At 36.7% G+C, this 15,431-nt stretch overlaps 1 protein-coding gene across 1 annotated transcript; it reads left to right on the plus strand.

Moving 5' to 3' along the window:
* The first annotated feature begins 52 nt into the window (after positions 1-52).
* Positions 53-10,615, plus strand: LOC124167304 (suppressor of cytokine signaling 5). The gene is made up of 3 exons (XM_046545254.1): positions 53-297; positions 703-2,359; positions 5,683-10,615. Exons 2-3 carry the CDS (start codon positions 1,271-1,273, stop codon positions 6,193-6,195), a joined length of 1,602 nt encoding a protein of 533 aa, XP_046401210.1. The 5' UTR covers positions 53-297; positions 703-1,270; the 3' UTR covers positions 6,196-10,615.
* The last annotated feature ends 4,816 nt before the right edge of the window (positions 10,616-15,431 follow it).

Consider the following 15,431-nt stretch of genomic DNA (forward strand, 5'->3'; position numbering starts at 1 on the left):
ATTTAAACAAAATCCTGTGCTCTCAGTTTGTGCTGCCAACTAGTGCCAAAGAATGAAATCGGCCGAAATTGGACACAGAAAGGGCAAGCAATCCATGATTATTGTTAATACTGTTGGTTGTTTATCCGTAAATTTCATTTAAGTGAAGACCTCCGCATTACAAGGCTGCTAGGGAAGAGTGTAACGTTGGAAAAAGTTATTATATATGGTGTATGAATCATTTTGGAGAACTTCCATCGTCCTTGGATTATGGCAGCTGATATCCATAAAATAACTGTCTTCATCCTACGTCTGCAGGTAATTTTCTCCGTCCAATTCCATGTGTTGAATTAATCTATTAATGTACTTTGGTGCCGTTCCTCTGATACCCGCTTGTTTTTAGTGCGTCGCGAGAGTAGATTTGTCGTGGTGTTTCACAATCGGTAACTTATGACAAGTGCCATTTATGTTGTGATGCCTTATTAATATTCTTTCCATCAAATATTAAATATGTGTTGCTGATTTGGACGTGGTTGCTATTGTGATTTTCATTGAACCTCCGCCCAGAATTTGTTTCGAAATAGTTGTACCATTTTTGGAATACGGATTTTTGTAGTACACTAATGTGTTCCTATCTTTGTCACAGAATGATGTATTTTTGTTGTTTTGCGTCGTACTCTCTTTGTAAGAAATGTTAATGATGATGTATTTTTCTCTTTTTAGGTGTGAGGATGCTGATTTTGCAATCTTCTAGTTAGTGCACGATGTGTTCATCATTGTGATATGACTGAGCGACATTAAGCTACATTGGGACTCAAGGAGTCAATTATCATCGTTTAACGCAAAAAACTCATTTTTCTCTGTTTCCCTAAGGTCTAAAGTGTCGCTCGCCTCCAATAAGTGCTTATTCTTCGAGAATCCGTGGTGTTAATTTTTCCTATCTTTGAAGAATATTTTTATTGGGATATAATTTCGTTATTTTGTTGTTGGGATCGTTTCTTGTTGTTGTTGATTGGATGCCAGTGTGAGGTGTTTTTCTGGTAAGGTTTCCGGTTTTGTCGCATCCATCATAGTTTCACAAAGCTAGTTTTCACATTCCACCTGTCATAATTTTGAAGACGATCATATTTACCCTTAGTAATCATCTCGTTAAGGTCTCAAGATCAATTACTCATGCTTCAGCTTGATACATCTTCATCTTTGAATTCTTCAGTAGTAACCCATGGGTTGGCTGGAAATATGTTTAACTTCTGTGGGCTTAGGCGATGCATCATTCCCCTAGTGGGTTACAATGGGCCAGAAGCTGAGTGGGCTTCGAGGCCTCTTTCGTTTCATGGAAGGAAGGAGAATTGAAGGACCGTCGGAAGGGGATGTCTCTGCCAGTTCTCAGAATCGTGTGACACGGAGCGACTCATCCGACACCTGCGACACTCAAGGATCGCTTTCCATGGAGTGCCTGAGCTCCACGGACGACACGGAGAGCAACATATCGTCTTCGGAGGGAGCCTGCAGGAAATTGACGCGGCCGATAGTTTCGTGCCCTTGTCCCAACCTGTCGGTGTCGTCGGAAGCCGAGGCCAGCGGTTACGGTGCCATCGGCGCAATGCGACCGAGGAAGGAAGGCGGTTCGGGCGAGTCCCGCTCGGGCAAAAGGAACCCTCCAAGGGTCAAAACCAAGTCCTCCAAGGACGGAGCCGGGCCGAGCGGAGGATCCAGCGCGAGGAAGAAGCGGTCCACTCATTGGGCCTATCGCTTGAACGGCAAGCTGAAAGGGAGTGTGATCAAGACTCACGGTGAGGTGGAGATCCCAGAGCCCAACATGGGCGGGGAGGCGTGCATTTGTACCGGATACCGCAGGACTGAGGAACATCTGCTTGGTCCTGGCATCGTGTTCGAGGCGGAGGAAACCGAGGGACAAGTCGACCCGAGGCGTCCCGGGCCGTCGAGGATGCGGGAACCTGACTCCTTGGCATCAGTGGAAGCAGGGCAGAGGAGCGGTGCGGAGATCCTTCAATCGGCCGCTGGTGCTATTATAGACTTCCTCCCAATCGAAGACTGTGATGAGTTGGCCAGGTTGGAGCGTGCTAGGGAGATAGCAGAGGGTGTAGACCCTCCGCCAGGCTTTAGGCCGCGGAGCAAAAACAGTGGCTCTCAGGCAGTGTCGAAACCCCTTTTGCCCCCTCCCAACATATTCCCCCTGAACGCCAGTAACCTTGTGAACCAGAGAACCGCCGCATCTGGCCCTGAAGTGGTGGACATACACACCTTGACAGCCATGTTCCAGACGAGGCTTGGGGTGCCTGCAGGAAGTTTGAATTCCGGTGGAGGCTCTCTCCTGGACGACACGTCGGCTGGCCTAGGGAATGTGGTGCATACTCAGGCAAGTGCTTCCATTTTTCCCTTTAAACTTTTAGTAATAAGATAAGAATGCATACTGTTGAACTTGATGCCAGAATTCAAGTTACTAAATACGTGTGTGTTTGATTGTGGTCTCACAGTGACTTTTCTTAAAGGGAAAATATATGTTGATACTACCTTTTGAGGAATGACTTTGATTTCAGGATTCTTTTTCCCTTAATTTCCCTATATTTCCAAATATTTGTGAATAGATGCTCCAAGTGCATGACGAGTGATGAATGAAGTGATTGCTGATTGTATTCCTGGGAGTAATTTTATTCGATATACTCTCCATAATAAATAGCATATTTCAGTAAATAAGACATTAGAACATGGTCTAATTTCTTCCAGGCGTTTGAAATTTGTTGAAATGAGACTAGGGGTGTTATGTTTTTTATATAAGATATACTATTTTAGCCTGTCACATTAGGTGGAAAACTGCAATAAGTGTCAATTAGCACCCATATCTTGTATGTAAATTGGAAATATCTTCTTTTTGAATTCAGGGAACGCACTCAAATTTCACACAACCACTAGTATACTGCTACTTATGTAGTTGCCATTCTTCCAGAGGTTAATCACCACATAGTTTACCATTATGCAATATTGTTAACTGCACCATATTTTATCACATATAAGCCATTTAGTATTTTTATAAGGATTTAATTCTTTTGGGATGTTTTAGAGTAGTATTAAACATTAAATTGTTGTTTTTAAAAATTAAACATCCGTGAGCTCAGGTGAGCTTTTCAGAGGGAGATTCCCTCTGCATGTGTTCAGGAAAGGGTTGCAGGTGAGAGCCATTGCGATCCTGCCCCTGAGCCTTCACACCATAACCCCTTTCACAAGCTCATATAACCTATCCTGCTGAGAAGCATTGTCATAAGCATATTTAATTTATGAAGGTTTCATCAAATGTGCATGGTTGTTATCATAATGGCCTAAGGAAATATGTGTGCACCATAATAAATTTGCATGAAAACTGTTTAGTATGGGTAAAAAATTTGGCCTGAAGGGCAAAATCTTTGGGCACACAATGTTAGTGTATGAGTTGTAACGTTTTAATTAATTTTCCTTCTCTTACTCAACAAATAATTTTGTTACACTTTATAAAGAAATTTTATAATTTGAAACTCGTGAGCAAAAACAACATCAACAAGCCGCCATGACTATCACAATCCCATTTGTACTACCCGTACTACCACTCACTGAGCCACTGCCATGAACTGCACCAGTGGGGATCTTGAGTTCTGCCGTATTCCCTTTCTCCATTCTCTTTCTCTCTCTTAGGCGCCTCCTTTTTCTCTGCGTCCTTTCCTTCTTTCTGCTAATCTTGAGTTTTGCCGTTTCTCATCCTCCGATCTCTCAATACACCACTACCTTGGCTTTTCTCCCGACCTTTTTTTTATAACACGTCTATCTCTTCCTTCTCTTCATACACGACTGTCCTGTTTTCTTTTCGCGTCCCTCACTACCATTATTGCCTCCTCACTACCATTGTTAATTTTAATTCATTTAAACAAACAACATGGCGTCTTGTTTACAGAGTTTCTGTATATATATGCGATATTAATGGCTTATCATATTTCAGCTTCTTGAAATTTTTCCCAGCATTTGCAAACATGTATTGGGGTGAATTAATTGTTCCAATATCTGTAGATTCCCTGGAATTTATCTAATGTCCAGTCCCCCCTATACATACCTCTACTCTTACTCTCCAGCCTAGCCTCGTTTATTGTCATTTTCTTATCCTTCCCTACCTCAGCATTACTAAAATTTGTGGGAAGTGCTTGATGGATAATAATGTAGAATTTGCTCTGAAAATAATCAAGAATGGATGGTTTGAGATTTCCCCCATTGTTTGGACAAATAGTCAAAGCTTTACGGTTGTATGAGTAGCTCAGCTGCCTTTGCTTGTGCAGATGTGGCTCTACAAACTGTTGAATGAAAGGGAATTCCGGTGCAGTGAGTGGTCACCTATGCTATGTTATCGGTTTGACGTCATTACACAGAGCAGCGTGACAACACAGTACTGATCGCTGTCCTGTTTAATGAGCAAGGAAGTAATTGTTCACTACAGGGCAGAAGCAAGGAAAACAAGTGATAGTCAAGATGCATACTGTTGCATTACATGCCACGTCACAGAGTGATCATGATGTCATGATCAAGTGATCGCTGAGCATAGTGCAGTTGATGCACTCAGTGATAATATGAAATATTGCAGGCTTGTCTGTGCATTTGTAATGCTTCAAGTCTAGTTGTACATAACTTATAGACTCTCATTACGTGATGTGGGCTCATTTACCAATTTTTTTAAACTATCTATATTGTGATAGAGTTTGAAAATTAAAGAGACCCATGTTTTTCTTTATTCTTCCTACTTCTCAAGCTATATTTGGAGAAAAATCTGTGATCCTCTGCCTTTTGTATGAAAGTTAATGATAGAACTGACTCCTGCCAAGCAGGTCACAGTCACTTCTACAGTGACATCTGCCTTGCGTGGTTTGTGTACACACGCGTGAGGAATTCCTCCCTTAAATATGGAGATCACTCCAAACGATTTGATGAGCTAAAATTCTGATGGCATTACCTAAGTGCTCATTTTATGGGAGTGCCCACCTTCACATCTTTTGATGAAAAATTTCTCGGGATTCCCACTGGGTGTAGTATTGGGTTAATTCTCCCAACGTTTCAATGGCTGAGTCTGCCATCGCCTTCAGGGGTTTACTCTTAATGGTACTTTTGTACGGTACTTCTTTATTTATTCATATCTCTGGTTGCCATTATTGTTGTGTGTGGATGTAGTGATTAATTATGGCATTCCAGGCACTGCTCAGTTGGAAGTCCATCCTATGACCGAGGTCCAAGCAATGCTCCGCTACTGCCGACTTTAGTGGATAAAACAGGCGTATGCATCTTTCATGCTCCGTCAGATGTTTTTCAATTGTGCGGCCAGTTTACCCAATGTAAATGTGACCACACTCACACGGGACGCTGTACATTCTGACGCTGTTCACTATAAAATATCTCATTTTTTTTAATTCTGAGGGAATGGCTGAATGAGGAAGATTTTTTTCCACAACTAATCTTTGCCTTCCAGTTCTTTTAATTAATAGCGATTTTGGGTCTGAGTGAGCAGCATTTTTCTTACTCATACCCATCATCTTAAATGCACATAAACATTTTACAAACATGTATGTCGTATGAGAGAAGGGAGATTTCCATTGGTGTGCATTGAAGTTCTTCATTTAAGTATGTTGTATTTTGAACTTTTTTTAACCTCCTCTCAACATTATCTCTCAACAGGTGGATTACATCCATTGTTTGGTGCCTGACTTGCTCAGAATCACAGCGTGTTCATTTTATTGGGGCAAAATGGACAGGTATGAGGCGGAGAGGTTGCTGGATAGTCGTCCAGAGGGAACTTTTCTTCTCAGAGATTCTGCTCAAGAGGAGCACCTCTTCTCCGTGAGCTTCCGCAAGTATGGACGATCACTGCATGCTCGTGTGGAACAATGGAATCACAGATTCAGTTTTGATTGCCACGACCCTGGTGTTTTTGCCTCCCCTACGGTCACGGGCTTGGTGGAACATTACAAAGATCCTGCGTGCTGCATGTTCTTTGAGCCAATGCTCACCCTTCCCCTGCATCGCTCCTTCCCTTTCCCTCTCCAGCACCTCTGTCGCGCAGTCGTGTGCTCAAGAACTTCATATGATGCCATAGCATCATTGAGACTGCCAAAAGCATTGAAGGCATATCTCAAAGAGTATCATTATAAACAGCGTGTACGAGTTAGGAGGTTTGACTCGGAGCACTAATGTCACAATTCCTCACTGCCAGGTACCGTTGCCACCCAACACCCCTTGTGCAGCAAGACACTGAATATTTTTGAGCTATTACTTAGGCCAGCCATCGGAATTTATTGGTTTCATTTTATTAGCATCGGGTACACTTAATGTATTCATACATATTGTAATGGTGAGTTATATGTTTATATTTTTTACTTCCCTGTAATTTTGATGGTCCTCAATTTTGTAATGCTTTATATCAGCTTAATGACTTAAATTTCATGCTTATCTCTTTGGTTACTACTCTGTTGTGATGTAACACCATCATATTTTGACTTAATTTTGTTGGCAGCAAAGATTTAAATTTGAATCGTGAAAAATTGACTTTGTTAAGATTTTTTAAATTGATTACATTGGAGATCAAAAGCATTTCTACATGCTGCTCAATTATTCAAGTGTAGTAGTTTTTGGTAGCAAGCTGTATTTATTTAGACATTTCTTTTATAAATATTGAGATTGAAATTATTTTTGTATATTGTAGTAGTCATGCATATTTTTTGTCACCTATGTGAAGAAAAATTGTGGTTGAAGAAGCTACGTGTCATTATTTGTAATGAGTACTTTTTTTTCTTTTTGTCACTGTCTCAAATCAAGGTGCTATTATCAAGTTCTATTACGTAATTGTTTTGGCAAGGTTTTTGCTGAAAAGTTTCCTTTGTCAGAAATCAACCAAGGATGAAAATTGACAATCTGGAGATCCATGTTCGAATCGCGGCGTAGCCAAATGATATTTTCCTGGCAAGTTTCGGAAGTCAATTTATGGTTATATACGTGAAAGTTAATTAGGGTCATCTTCCTGGGCCAAATCCCTACATTTTCTGAGCCTTTTTCCTAGTTCTTTTGGTCATTTTTGCATTTACATAATACATTACTTAATTGCTAGGTCATTAGGTTGGTCTTGTAATGCAATATTTGAAATCATATCGGTTAGAGCATTCATTTAATGATTGGACATGTCTTTTTTTTGCTGTCTCTAATTTTAATGTGCCTTGTCATCCTGAAATAGCATGTGTACAATATTTAAGAAAGAAACCGTAAACATATCATCATAAATTTGGAGTATTTTAAACTCACTTCATTTTTATGTTGTGTGATAATGACATTGTCTAAGCACAAGGATTTGGTGGTACTATAAGTGGCAGAGTGTGTATGTATATAACTTTTCTTAAATAGTGTACAAAATATTCATCACATCTTAAGTTTCTAATTTACTCTTATGAGTATAACAGGAGTTTAATTATATTTATTGTGCAAGAATGTATGTAGTGTACAATTGGAACTAGAATGATGAGCCATGAGATTTGTAGGATCTAAAATTTAGTGCAATTGCTAAGCTGCAGAATTATAGATTTCACCTCTTTCATTTTCTATGCTGCAAGTATCTTCATTTCTGGCAACAGGCTTGAAGGCGTTTTGAAATATGTATGAAGATATATCGAATGGAAGTAATCACTGAAGTAGACACTTCAGTCTTCACAATGAAATGTATGTTTAAACCATGCTTCTCTGACTTTACCGATTGTGGGATATTGGAATCATGGCATTCTATTAATTGTTGGAATTCAGTTTCTTGCAATGTATGAGAAAGTCACGTAATGATTGTAGATCATATCATTTGACCAACACAGTGAAACTAACTTTTGAGGGATGACACAGATTTTGCACTAGAAAATAATTCTTATATTTAGGATTGTGGCGGCAGCTGTGGTTTATGTTAATACCACCAGGTACATCTCTTTTGCAAGACTGCCTAATTTTTGAGGTTGTTTAATTTTTTTTATTTGAAACTTTTGATAGTTATTTTTACCTATTCCCAATATCTATCTTAATGGAAATAGGTTTTCGCTCTTGAATTTGTTATGATGGATGTGAAGGAGATCTAAGAAATTTTAAAATTTCTAACCTTGTCTTTGAACTACTCTTTATATCGATTTTTTTCTCTGTAAACAAAGGATTCTATTTGATTTCGATTATAGCTAATTTAATTTTTCCTGTTTTAATAAACTATTATTGCATTGTCCGAAAGTGCTTATTTTTTTAAGCCAGACTAATGGTCTCATGGATAACATGAAATTCAATTAATACATTTATATTATTTCATTTTGATGATGCATAGCTTTCCTTCTGTGAATATTCTTAAAATCCGTACTGCTGCATAATGTCAGATTTTAATTAAGATTATCCTTGGCACAGTTTCTTTTAATACCTGTAAAGCATAGATGTGTTCTTTGAATTAGGCTAATCCTTCTTTACTGACTGACATGTTATTTTTTTCTTGCAAAAAGGGAAATAACCTTTCCTAGTGATATTGTGAATTTCATCGGGTGTTTTCTAATGACATTGGAAATGACAGTGGAGTCATAAGAGATTGAAATTAGGGAAAGGGGCACACTAACACAGTCCAATGAAAGAAATACGAATGCCATGAAATGGACTAAGCATTTTTCATATACTACTATCCTTTTCTATCCACAAACTATTCTATTCACGTGTATATTATTCTTTATTTGGTCGTCTGTAATGCCCTTGCAATTTATTTATTTAAAGTTCCATCATCTGCATTATGGTGAAAGTGCTTGCTCCAAATTCTGAAAATTGGTATTTCACAAACCTTTTAAGGTTATTTCTTAATATCACGCAGTTTTCAATTTTTACTTGAATGTCATTAAGTCTTGAGAAGCAAAACATTGAAGATTGTTTTGATGTGTGCATTTAAACTGCAATTTTAAGGAATAAGGATAACAATAATGGAAACGAATAGGATTTCTGTTAGAACAGAATATGTGTTCGGTAAGAGTATCAAAGCTTGGCATTATTAAAATGAGGTGTTGAATGTTGACCTATGCATGTTTGTCTGTGGCAGTGAAATTGTGCATTGGGCAAGGATTGCTGTTTTTTATGAAAAAAATGTTAAATCGAAGATTAATATCCTCTAGAAATTACTTGGTGCTTGGTTTATATTTATTGAAGGATTTTGATAATGTTGCAAATCTAAATTTCTTTCACGAAATATTGTTGTGTTAGCCGACTAGCGAAAATTAAATTTAACATGATAGATTATATTAATTAATTAAGTATCATGCATGACACCATAAAATAATTGCTCAAATTTTTAAAAAGAGGATTCTGGTGCAATTGCATGTTACATGAAGGATAACTGAGGTTGGATCTCTGTCATTGTGTTTTGGATAATTTATAATTGTTATTACTCAATAAGAGTGTTATGGATTGATCTTACAATAAATTTAAATGAATATGTTATGTTTACATTGAAAAGAATTGTAATCTTTTTGTATGTCGCTGAGAAAAGCAAGCCAGTCAGAAAAATGGTGCACAGTCATGCAATAGGTCTAGGCGTAAAACTACATGAAAAGCAGTAGAGAGATAGAGCTCTGGATCAGTAGTGCAATAATGCAAATAAGATTTTGTTTTGAAATTGTCGTACATTAATCAGAGAATGTTACAATGCATGTATCTTTTCATAGAACTTGTGATCCTGGGCTTAAAACCATTCATATTTATGACCAATATTTTTAAAATTAATTTTGAACAACTTCTAAATGAACTTACAAAGCATTGCTATGGTGTTGCAGAACCTTTGGGTTTTTTTTTTTTTTTTTTTTTTTTTTTTTTTTTTTTTTGAGGGCAAAGTTACTGCATGCTTTTTATCTGATACAACACGTGACAACTTCAGCCCATAGCATTGAATTTAATATCGTAAAATTTGTTGATACTGTGATGTAGCTAATGAAAAAGCTATGTGACGCTGTTCGTAATCATTTTGAGACTCACTTTTCACGTGGCTTAGCCTTCAATCACATAAACAATAGATGTATTCCTGTGAAAAAATATTGGTTGCATAACATAGTTGGTAACTTTTGACATGAGTCGTGCATCACGTTGATGTTGGGATTATTGGCCTCAGTGGTAAAGTATTGGGCGAAATCGTGTGCATATATGATCGAAGGGCTCAACATTCATCGGTACTGAACATGCGATGTCTACTTTCAATGTAGCCTTTACATCTCTACCTTTTTTGGTAGTCAGGGTTGCTATACAATGAACAGATACATTTGTAATGAAAGTGATTACAGTGCAGGAATCCATTTTTTTTGAGTTCAAGTACTCTAGAGAATTGTGTATGTATAAAATGTGAAGGATATATTTACTTTAGGATGTTTTGGTTACGTATGCCAGTCCATCCTTAGATTGTAGAGATCCTCAGTTATAAATGGGTCTTTACTTGTGTTTTGAAATAAATCATGTCACCATGTGTTAAAATTTCATGAATGGCCTATTGATTATAAGAGTATAAGTTATTAGCTGCTGTGGTTATTTAGTTTAAGAGGATAGAGCTAAAAATGAATAAATCCAGTATGTGACTTGCAAATTACTGCCAAACGCCCTAATGTAAAAAGCGAAATACAAAAACAGCAGTTTAAAGAACAGCTATCACCTCCATTCCTAAAAATCATGCTCTTGTATAATACACAAAAGTATTTCCTGCTAGTGAGATGCCAGGGTGATAAAATTTTAATTGCCATAAAAGCAAGCTTTCTCATGGTGCTTTTAAGAAATGTTTTCTTCATTATTATGTGCTCAGTTGTGATATGGGCTTCCAAAATAATGTCATTAGTATCTTTAGATTTGCAATAAACACACAACTGTATAGGTGATTCAGCAGAGTTTCCTGTTACCCTTAATTCCTTTTTATGTAGCACCAAAAAGCTTTACGGTTAATAAACTTAAACCATGGAGAGAAGAACAACAGGATAAGTAATACGGAAGAACTCATTTACCTGCATCAGTTACGGCATATTAACTTCAGTATCTAACTCTTGCCCATGGTTGAAATATTTAGTTGAGTTTTACCAGCAATTGGGGAGCTGTATTTGGAATGCTTCAATTGTTTCAAAGTCCTTATTATTATCCAGAGTATGATTTTGATAGATGACCATTTAATACCTGAATGTTTTTTACTACATGTAATTACATCCCTATCTTAAATATATGTTTGTCTAGTACATATAGGGCCGGTTTTATAATGTCTGGTTAAACCTCACGTTAAGTTGACGTGGAGATTACGGTAACGTGGAGTTTAACGAGAGGTTGTGTTTTATAAAGCAAATCCTACCGCCGGTTGGCTGATGGGAACTTTAACGAGAGGAAAGCGCAGCTACTGTAATTCTCATACCAACAACATATCGCGAAAAGTGAAACAGACGAAAGTCAAAATTGAAAAAAATCGAGTTGGAGAGTGGTGAAAGAATTGTTTACGTTTGTTTTGAAGTGATGGTTAGCTTTGAAAACGAAGATGACGCCAATATTTTCGGTTTTAATCGTTGACGATCTTATGGTCAATCATCAGTGTGTCGTTAAAATAAAAATACTCGCCTCGATCTGTGAATATTTGGCAAGTACAAGTGTTAATTGTGTAAACCATAAATTACACGGAGATAATGAATTACTATTTGTTAATGGATTGAATAAAGGTGGAGTCCCTTTGCAAGAAATAGTGGTAGATTAACCTTGTTTGTGCTTATTATTCGAGAACGAAGATTCTCATTTGTATTGTGAAACCAATTGAAATGGTTTTCTATTGAGTACGCCACCAGAGCGATTTTAGGAACATTTTGAGGCTACAATTTAATCATAATGACGATAAATTTTAATCATACTTTTGCAGTAAGATATATCTTCTTAGCGTTAGTATGGCCCCTACGCTAATTTATTATCATCTCTGCGTTCCCTACGGAATTAGGAACAGCCTGCAAGTTGTGAATAATCAAAGCCTTTCCCGTTTTCAAAGTACTCACCATGGCCATAATTTAAATAACAGAATTTATAACCAACCACCGTCTAATAGAAAAACTCATCAGTGTTCATTAAAACGATAACGAGGCTTCTGTCACAATGATGTCATTGTTATGATCAATTCATGGTAATTCCTTTGATGATTTTTGTGTTTTTATAGAGCATTTTCAGTTTTATTAAAATTTTCACAATGAGGAGGTATATTCAGCCATGTGCCACTCGTGTTACAGACACGAAAAGAATTGAGCCATATAATTGTCAGCTAGCAGCAGATATTTCATAACTTTAAATTATCTCATCTTTTTTATGATTATATATATACATATACTGTTAAGAAGCAATATGTTTCATGAAATCCATAATCTCTGGCAAATAAAGTTTCAATAAGGGACAGAACTAAGTTTAAATTTCTTCATTAGAGATACCAAAATCTATTGCATGACACCAAGTAGCCCTTACCATTGAAGTATAAAGTGAAACATATTTTGATACTGGCTGTCAATAGTGTAGTTGATATTGTAATAGGGATGACTGTGAGTCTTTATGGTAATGCCATTGAGAATGTATTCATTGCCATTTTAAATTGAATGGATGTTCAGAAATCACTGATTATGAACATAGCTTCACAGTCTAAAATTATAATTAGAGAAGAATGAATAAAGTTTGAATAACTTATGCATAACCCTACCACAGTTACTTCAAGGGCTCCTGCTATCCAATTATTAAATAAATGTACAGTTTGCAGCAAACCTTTCATACTTTACAAGTAGGCTGCATGTTGTTATAAAAATATGCATCTGTAAAAAATATTGCAACTCTTTTTGGCTCATAGCTTGGGATGGGATCTATTCTTTATGTTAATACTATTTTTGCAAACCTTGTGTAAGAATAAGTTTTAAGTGCTAACATAACTAACTTCATATCTAATCAACAGCAAAGGCTTGTATTGTATTTAAGATTTAAGGAAAAGAGATGGGGTGCAAAGATATTAAAGTTGCTGGGTTCAATTTATAAAAAATCTGTCAAAAAACATATCTAATCAGAATGAAATCATTAAATTTCAACTCTCAGTGGTGTTTATGAATACTACACTATACATGTGATAGATATTTTCTTTTATTCTCAGCCCACAAAATATGAAGCTTTCATTGAATATGTTTTAAATATTTAGCAGAGTACTAAATTATACAAAGACAGTAGTGGATCCAGGATAGGGACAAGGGGGTTGGGCTAGGTGAGGTTAAAATTCCAGCTGTAGTGGAGGTTGGAAATAAACCACCATTCTATCAAGTGTAAAGTGGATGATACCCAAGGGGAGCAAATTGGAAACCCTCCTTAGCCCCTCCCCCCCCCCCCCATGTATCCGTCACTGTACAAATATACTGTTATTTATATAGCATTTAAAGAATTTATTTGTATCAAATGCAAAGCATAAGGATTCCATCATGATGACTCCTTCATTGCAACTGTCTTTTTGGGATATGGGTTTTCAATGGAATTATGTTGTTACATGTTGTCACAGTAATTTTTTTTTACTACCTACTTCTGGGGTAATCCTTTTGAATGCTGTACCAAGTAATCTCTGAATGCACCACACTGACTTCACTCACTTATAATTAATGTATATGCTTCCATTATCATAAATGCAATAATATGACTTCCTCACCGACTTTTATCGTACCATGTTCTATTTATGAAGTGATTATATAAGCAATTTCCCTTACATCCACTCCACTTTCACAAATCTATAAAGAAAATTTGCCTTTGTGACATGAACATACTGTTTCTCATTACATATGTTTGCAGCTATGCATGTTAAAATATATCTCTAGTGATGCAGATCGGAGCGAGACAGATGAGACAGAGATAATCCTTGGAATAAATAAAAAGAGGAGAATTAAAGGGAAAATCACAGTACCAAAGTGCAAATAGAAGTCCGGTTAAGATATATGGAGTAAGGTTTGCTATGGAACTGGTATTTTTGACCCAGAAGGAGGATAAGAATAGAGGTATACAGGAATGTATAGATAATATTGACAGGAAAAGGAAGTAGGAAGTGCTAGCTAGACCTGATAAGTGAGGTGAGGGAATAATTGCAGATGAATTAGATATAAATGATGTAGATGAAGTGTATATCAAGCTTGAAATGCTGACAACAGTGATTAAGGTAAGGATTTTGAGTTACAAGCAAGGGCAGGGAGACAATGGTTCTGGAATAAATGGAATAACCATGTATGTTACAAAAAACTATGTCAACCTTAATGAGTAGATCACTTCTAACAGTAAGTAATGGAATGAGATATCTAGTCATGCATTATTATAAGTGTTGATGATATTATACCTAATAGATTTTTTGAACGTATGTACTCATTAGTGACAGTTCAATGGATGGAGCATGAAAAAATTAAAGAAGCTACATATGGGATTGACATCCCAAGAAACTAACGAGTGTACCAGATATGTGATATAAATTGGCTGTTATAGGAATATGTCTTCACTTATCCTTTGAAGACTTATTAAACATATTAGTTAGTTAAACGTTGACAAGTAGTAGTAAGGGTTAATATTTTAGGAAGAAACCATACCAAGGATCCCACTTAAGACTTTGAAAGAGTTATTGGTAAAATTAGACATTGCAATATTTCCACTGATTTTATTATAATAAAACTCAGTGGAAATACTGCAATGTCTAATTTTACTAATATGAAGAACTTCACCATATCTTGCTCAATATCATACAAGATACTTTGAAAGAGCTTATCGATGAAAAAATTTCAGTAGTTACTGATAAGCATGGAAAATAATGAATGTAATGGTGGTGAATGCAGTCATTTCCTGTAAATTCAACCTCATGAGCAAATACATATGTACACAGACAACAGCTTTCCCCAATTGCAAGCAAGAGTAGCCCAGCTGGCTCAATATTGTAAGAAATACAACTGACTCTGATTGTTTCAAACATTCCCTTAGCAGACTATGCTTGAGAACCTCAATAAATATATTCCCTTAGCAGGCAATGCTTAAGAACCTTAAAATAATATTTCTTTAATTAATCTGGCTTTGATGTTCCATGAGTCTTCAGGTGCAAGGGTCCAAATTCTCTCCTTGAATTAAGGCTCAAATGTGTGGAATAAAATCAAACCTTTTCAGGATAAAGTATCGAATTGTTTACTTTCACTGTATTAAAATATTCAAACCTGAAATAAGATAAGTATTGGTAACCAAATTGGCACTCTTATATTTTAACATGAGGTATCTAGATGGGCACCACTGATTCTATGGCTCTGAAGCTACTTTTGATGGCAGATGCACCACTGATTCTATAGCTCTGAAGCTACTTTTGATGGTAGATAATTTGCTAGGAGGTTGTAATAGTACATAACCTATGTTTG

This window comes from Ischnura elegans, chromosome 10, assembly GCF_921293095.1.
Source record: "Ischnura elegans chromosome 10, ioIscEleg1.1, whole genome shotgun sequence".
Taxonomy (NCBI): Eukaryota; Metazoa; Arthropoda; class Insecta; order Odonata; family Coenagrionidae; genus Ischnura; species Ischnura elegans.

Excerpts from the sequence above, each read along its gene's own strand:
- LOC124167304 (XM_046545254.1), top strand. The coding sequence starts at position 1,271 with ATGGGCCAGAAGCTGAGTGGGCTTCGAGGCCTCTTTCGTTTCATGGAA. Across the intron at positions 2,360-5,682 it reads GGAATGTGGTGCATACTCAG|GTGGATTACATCCATTGTTT; the intron begins GCAAGTGCTTCC and ends ATCTCTCAACAG.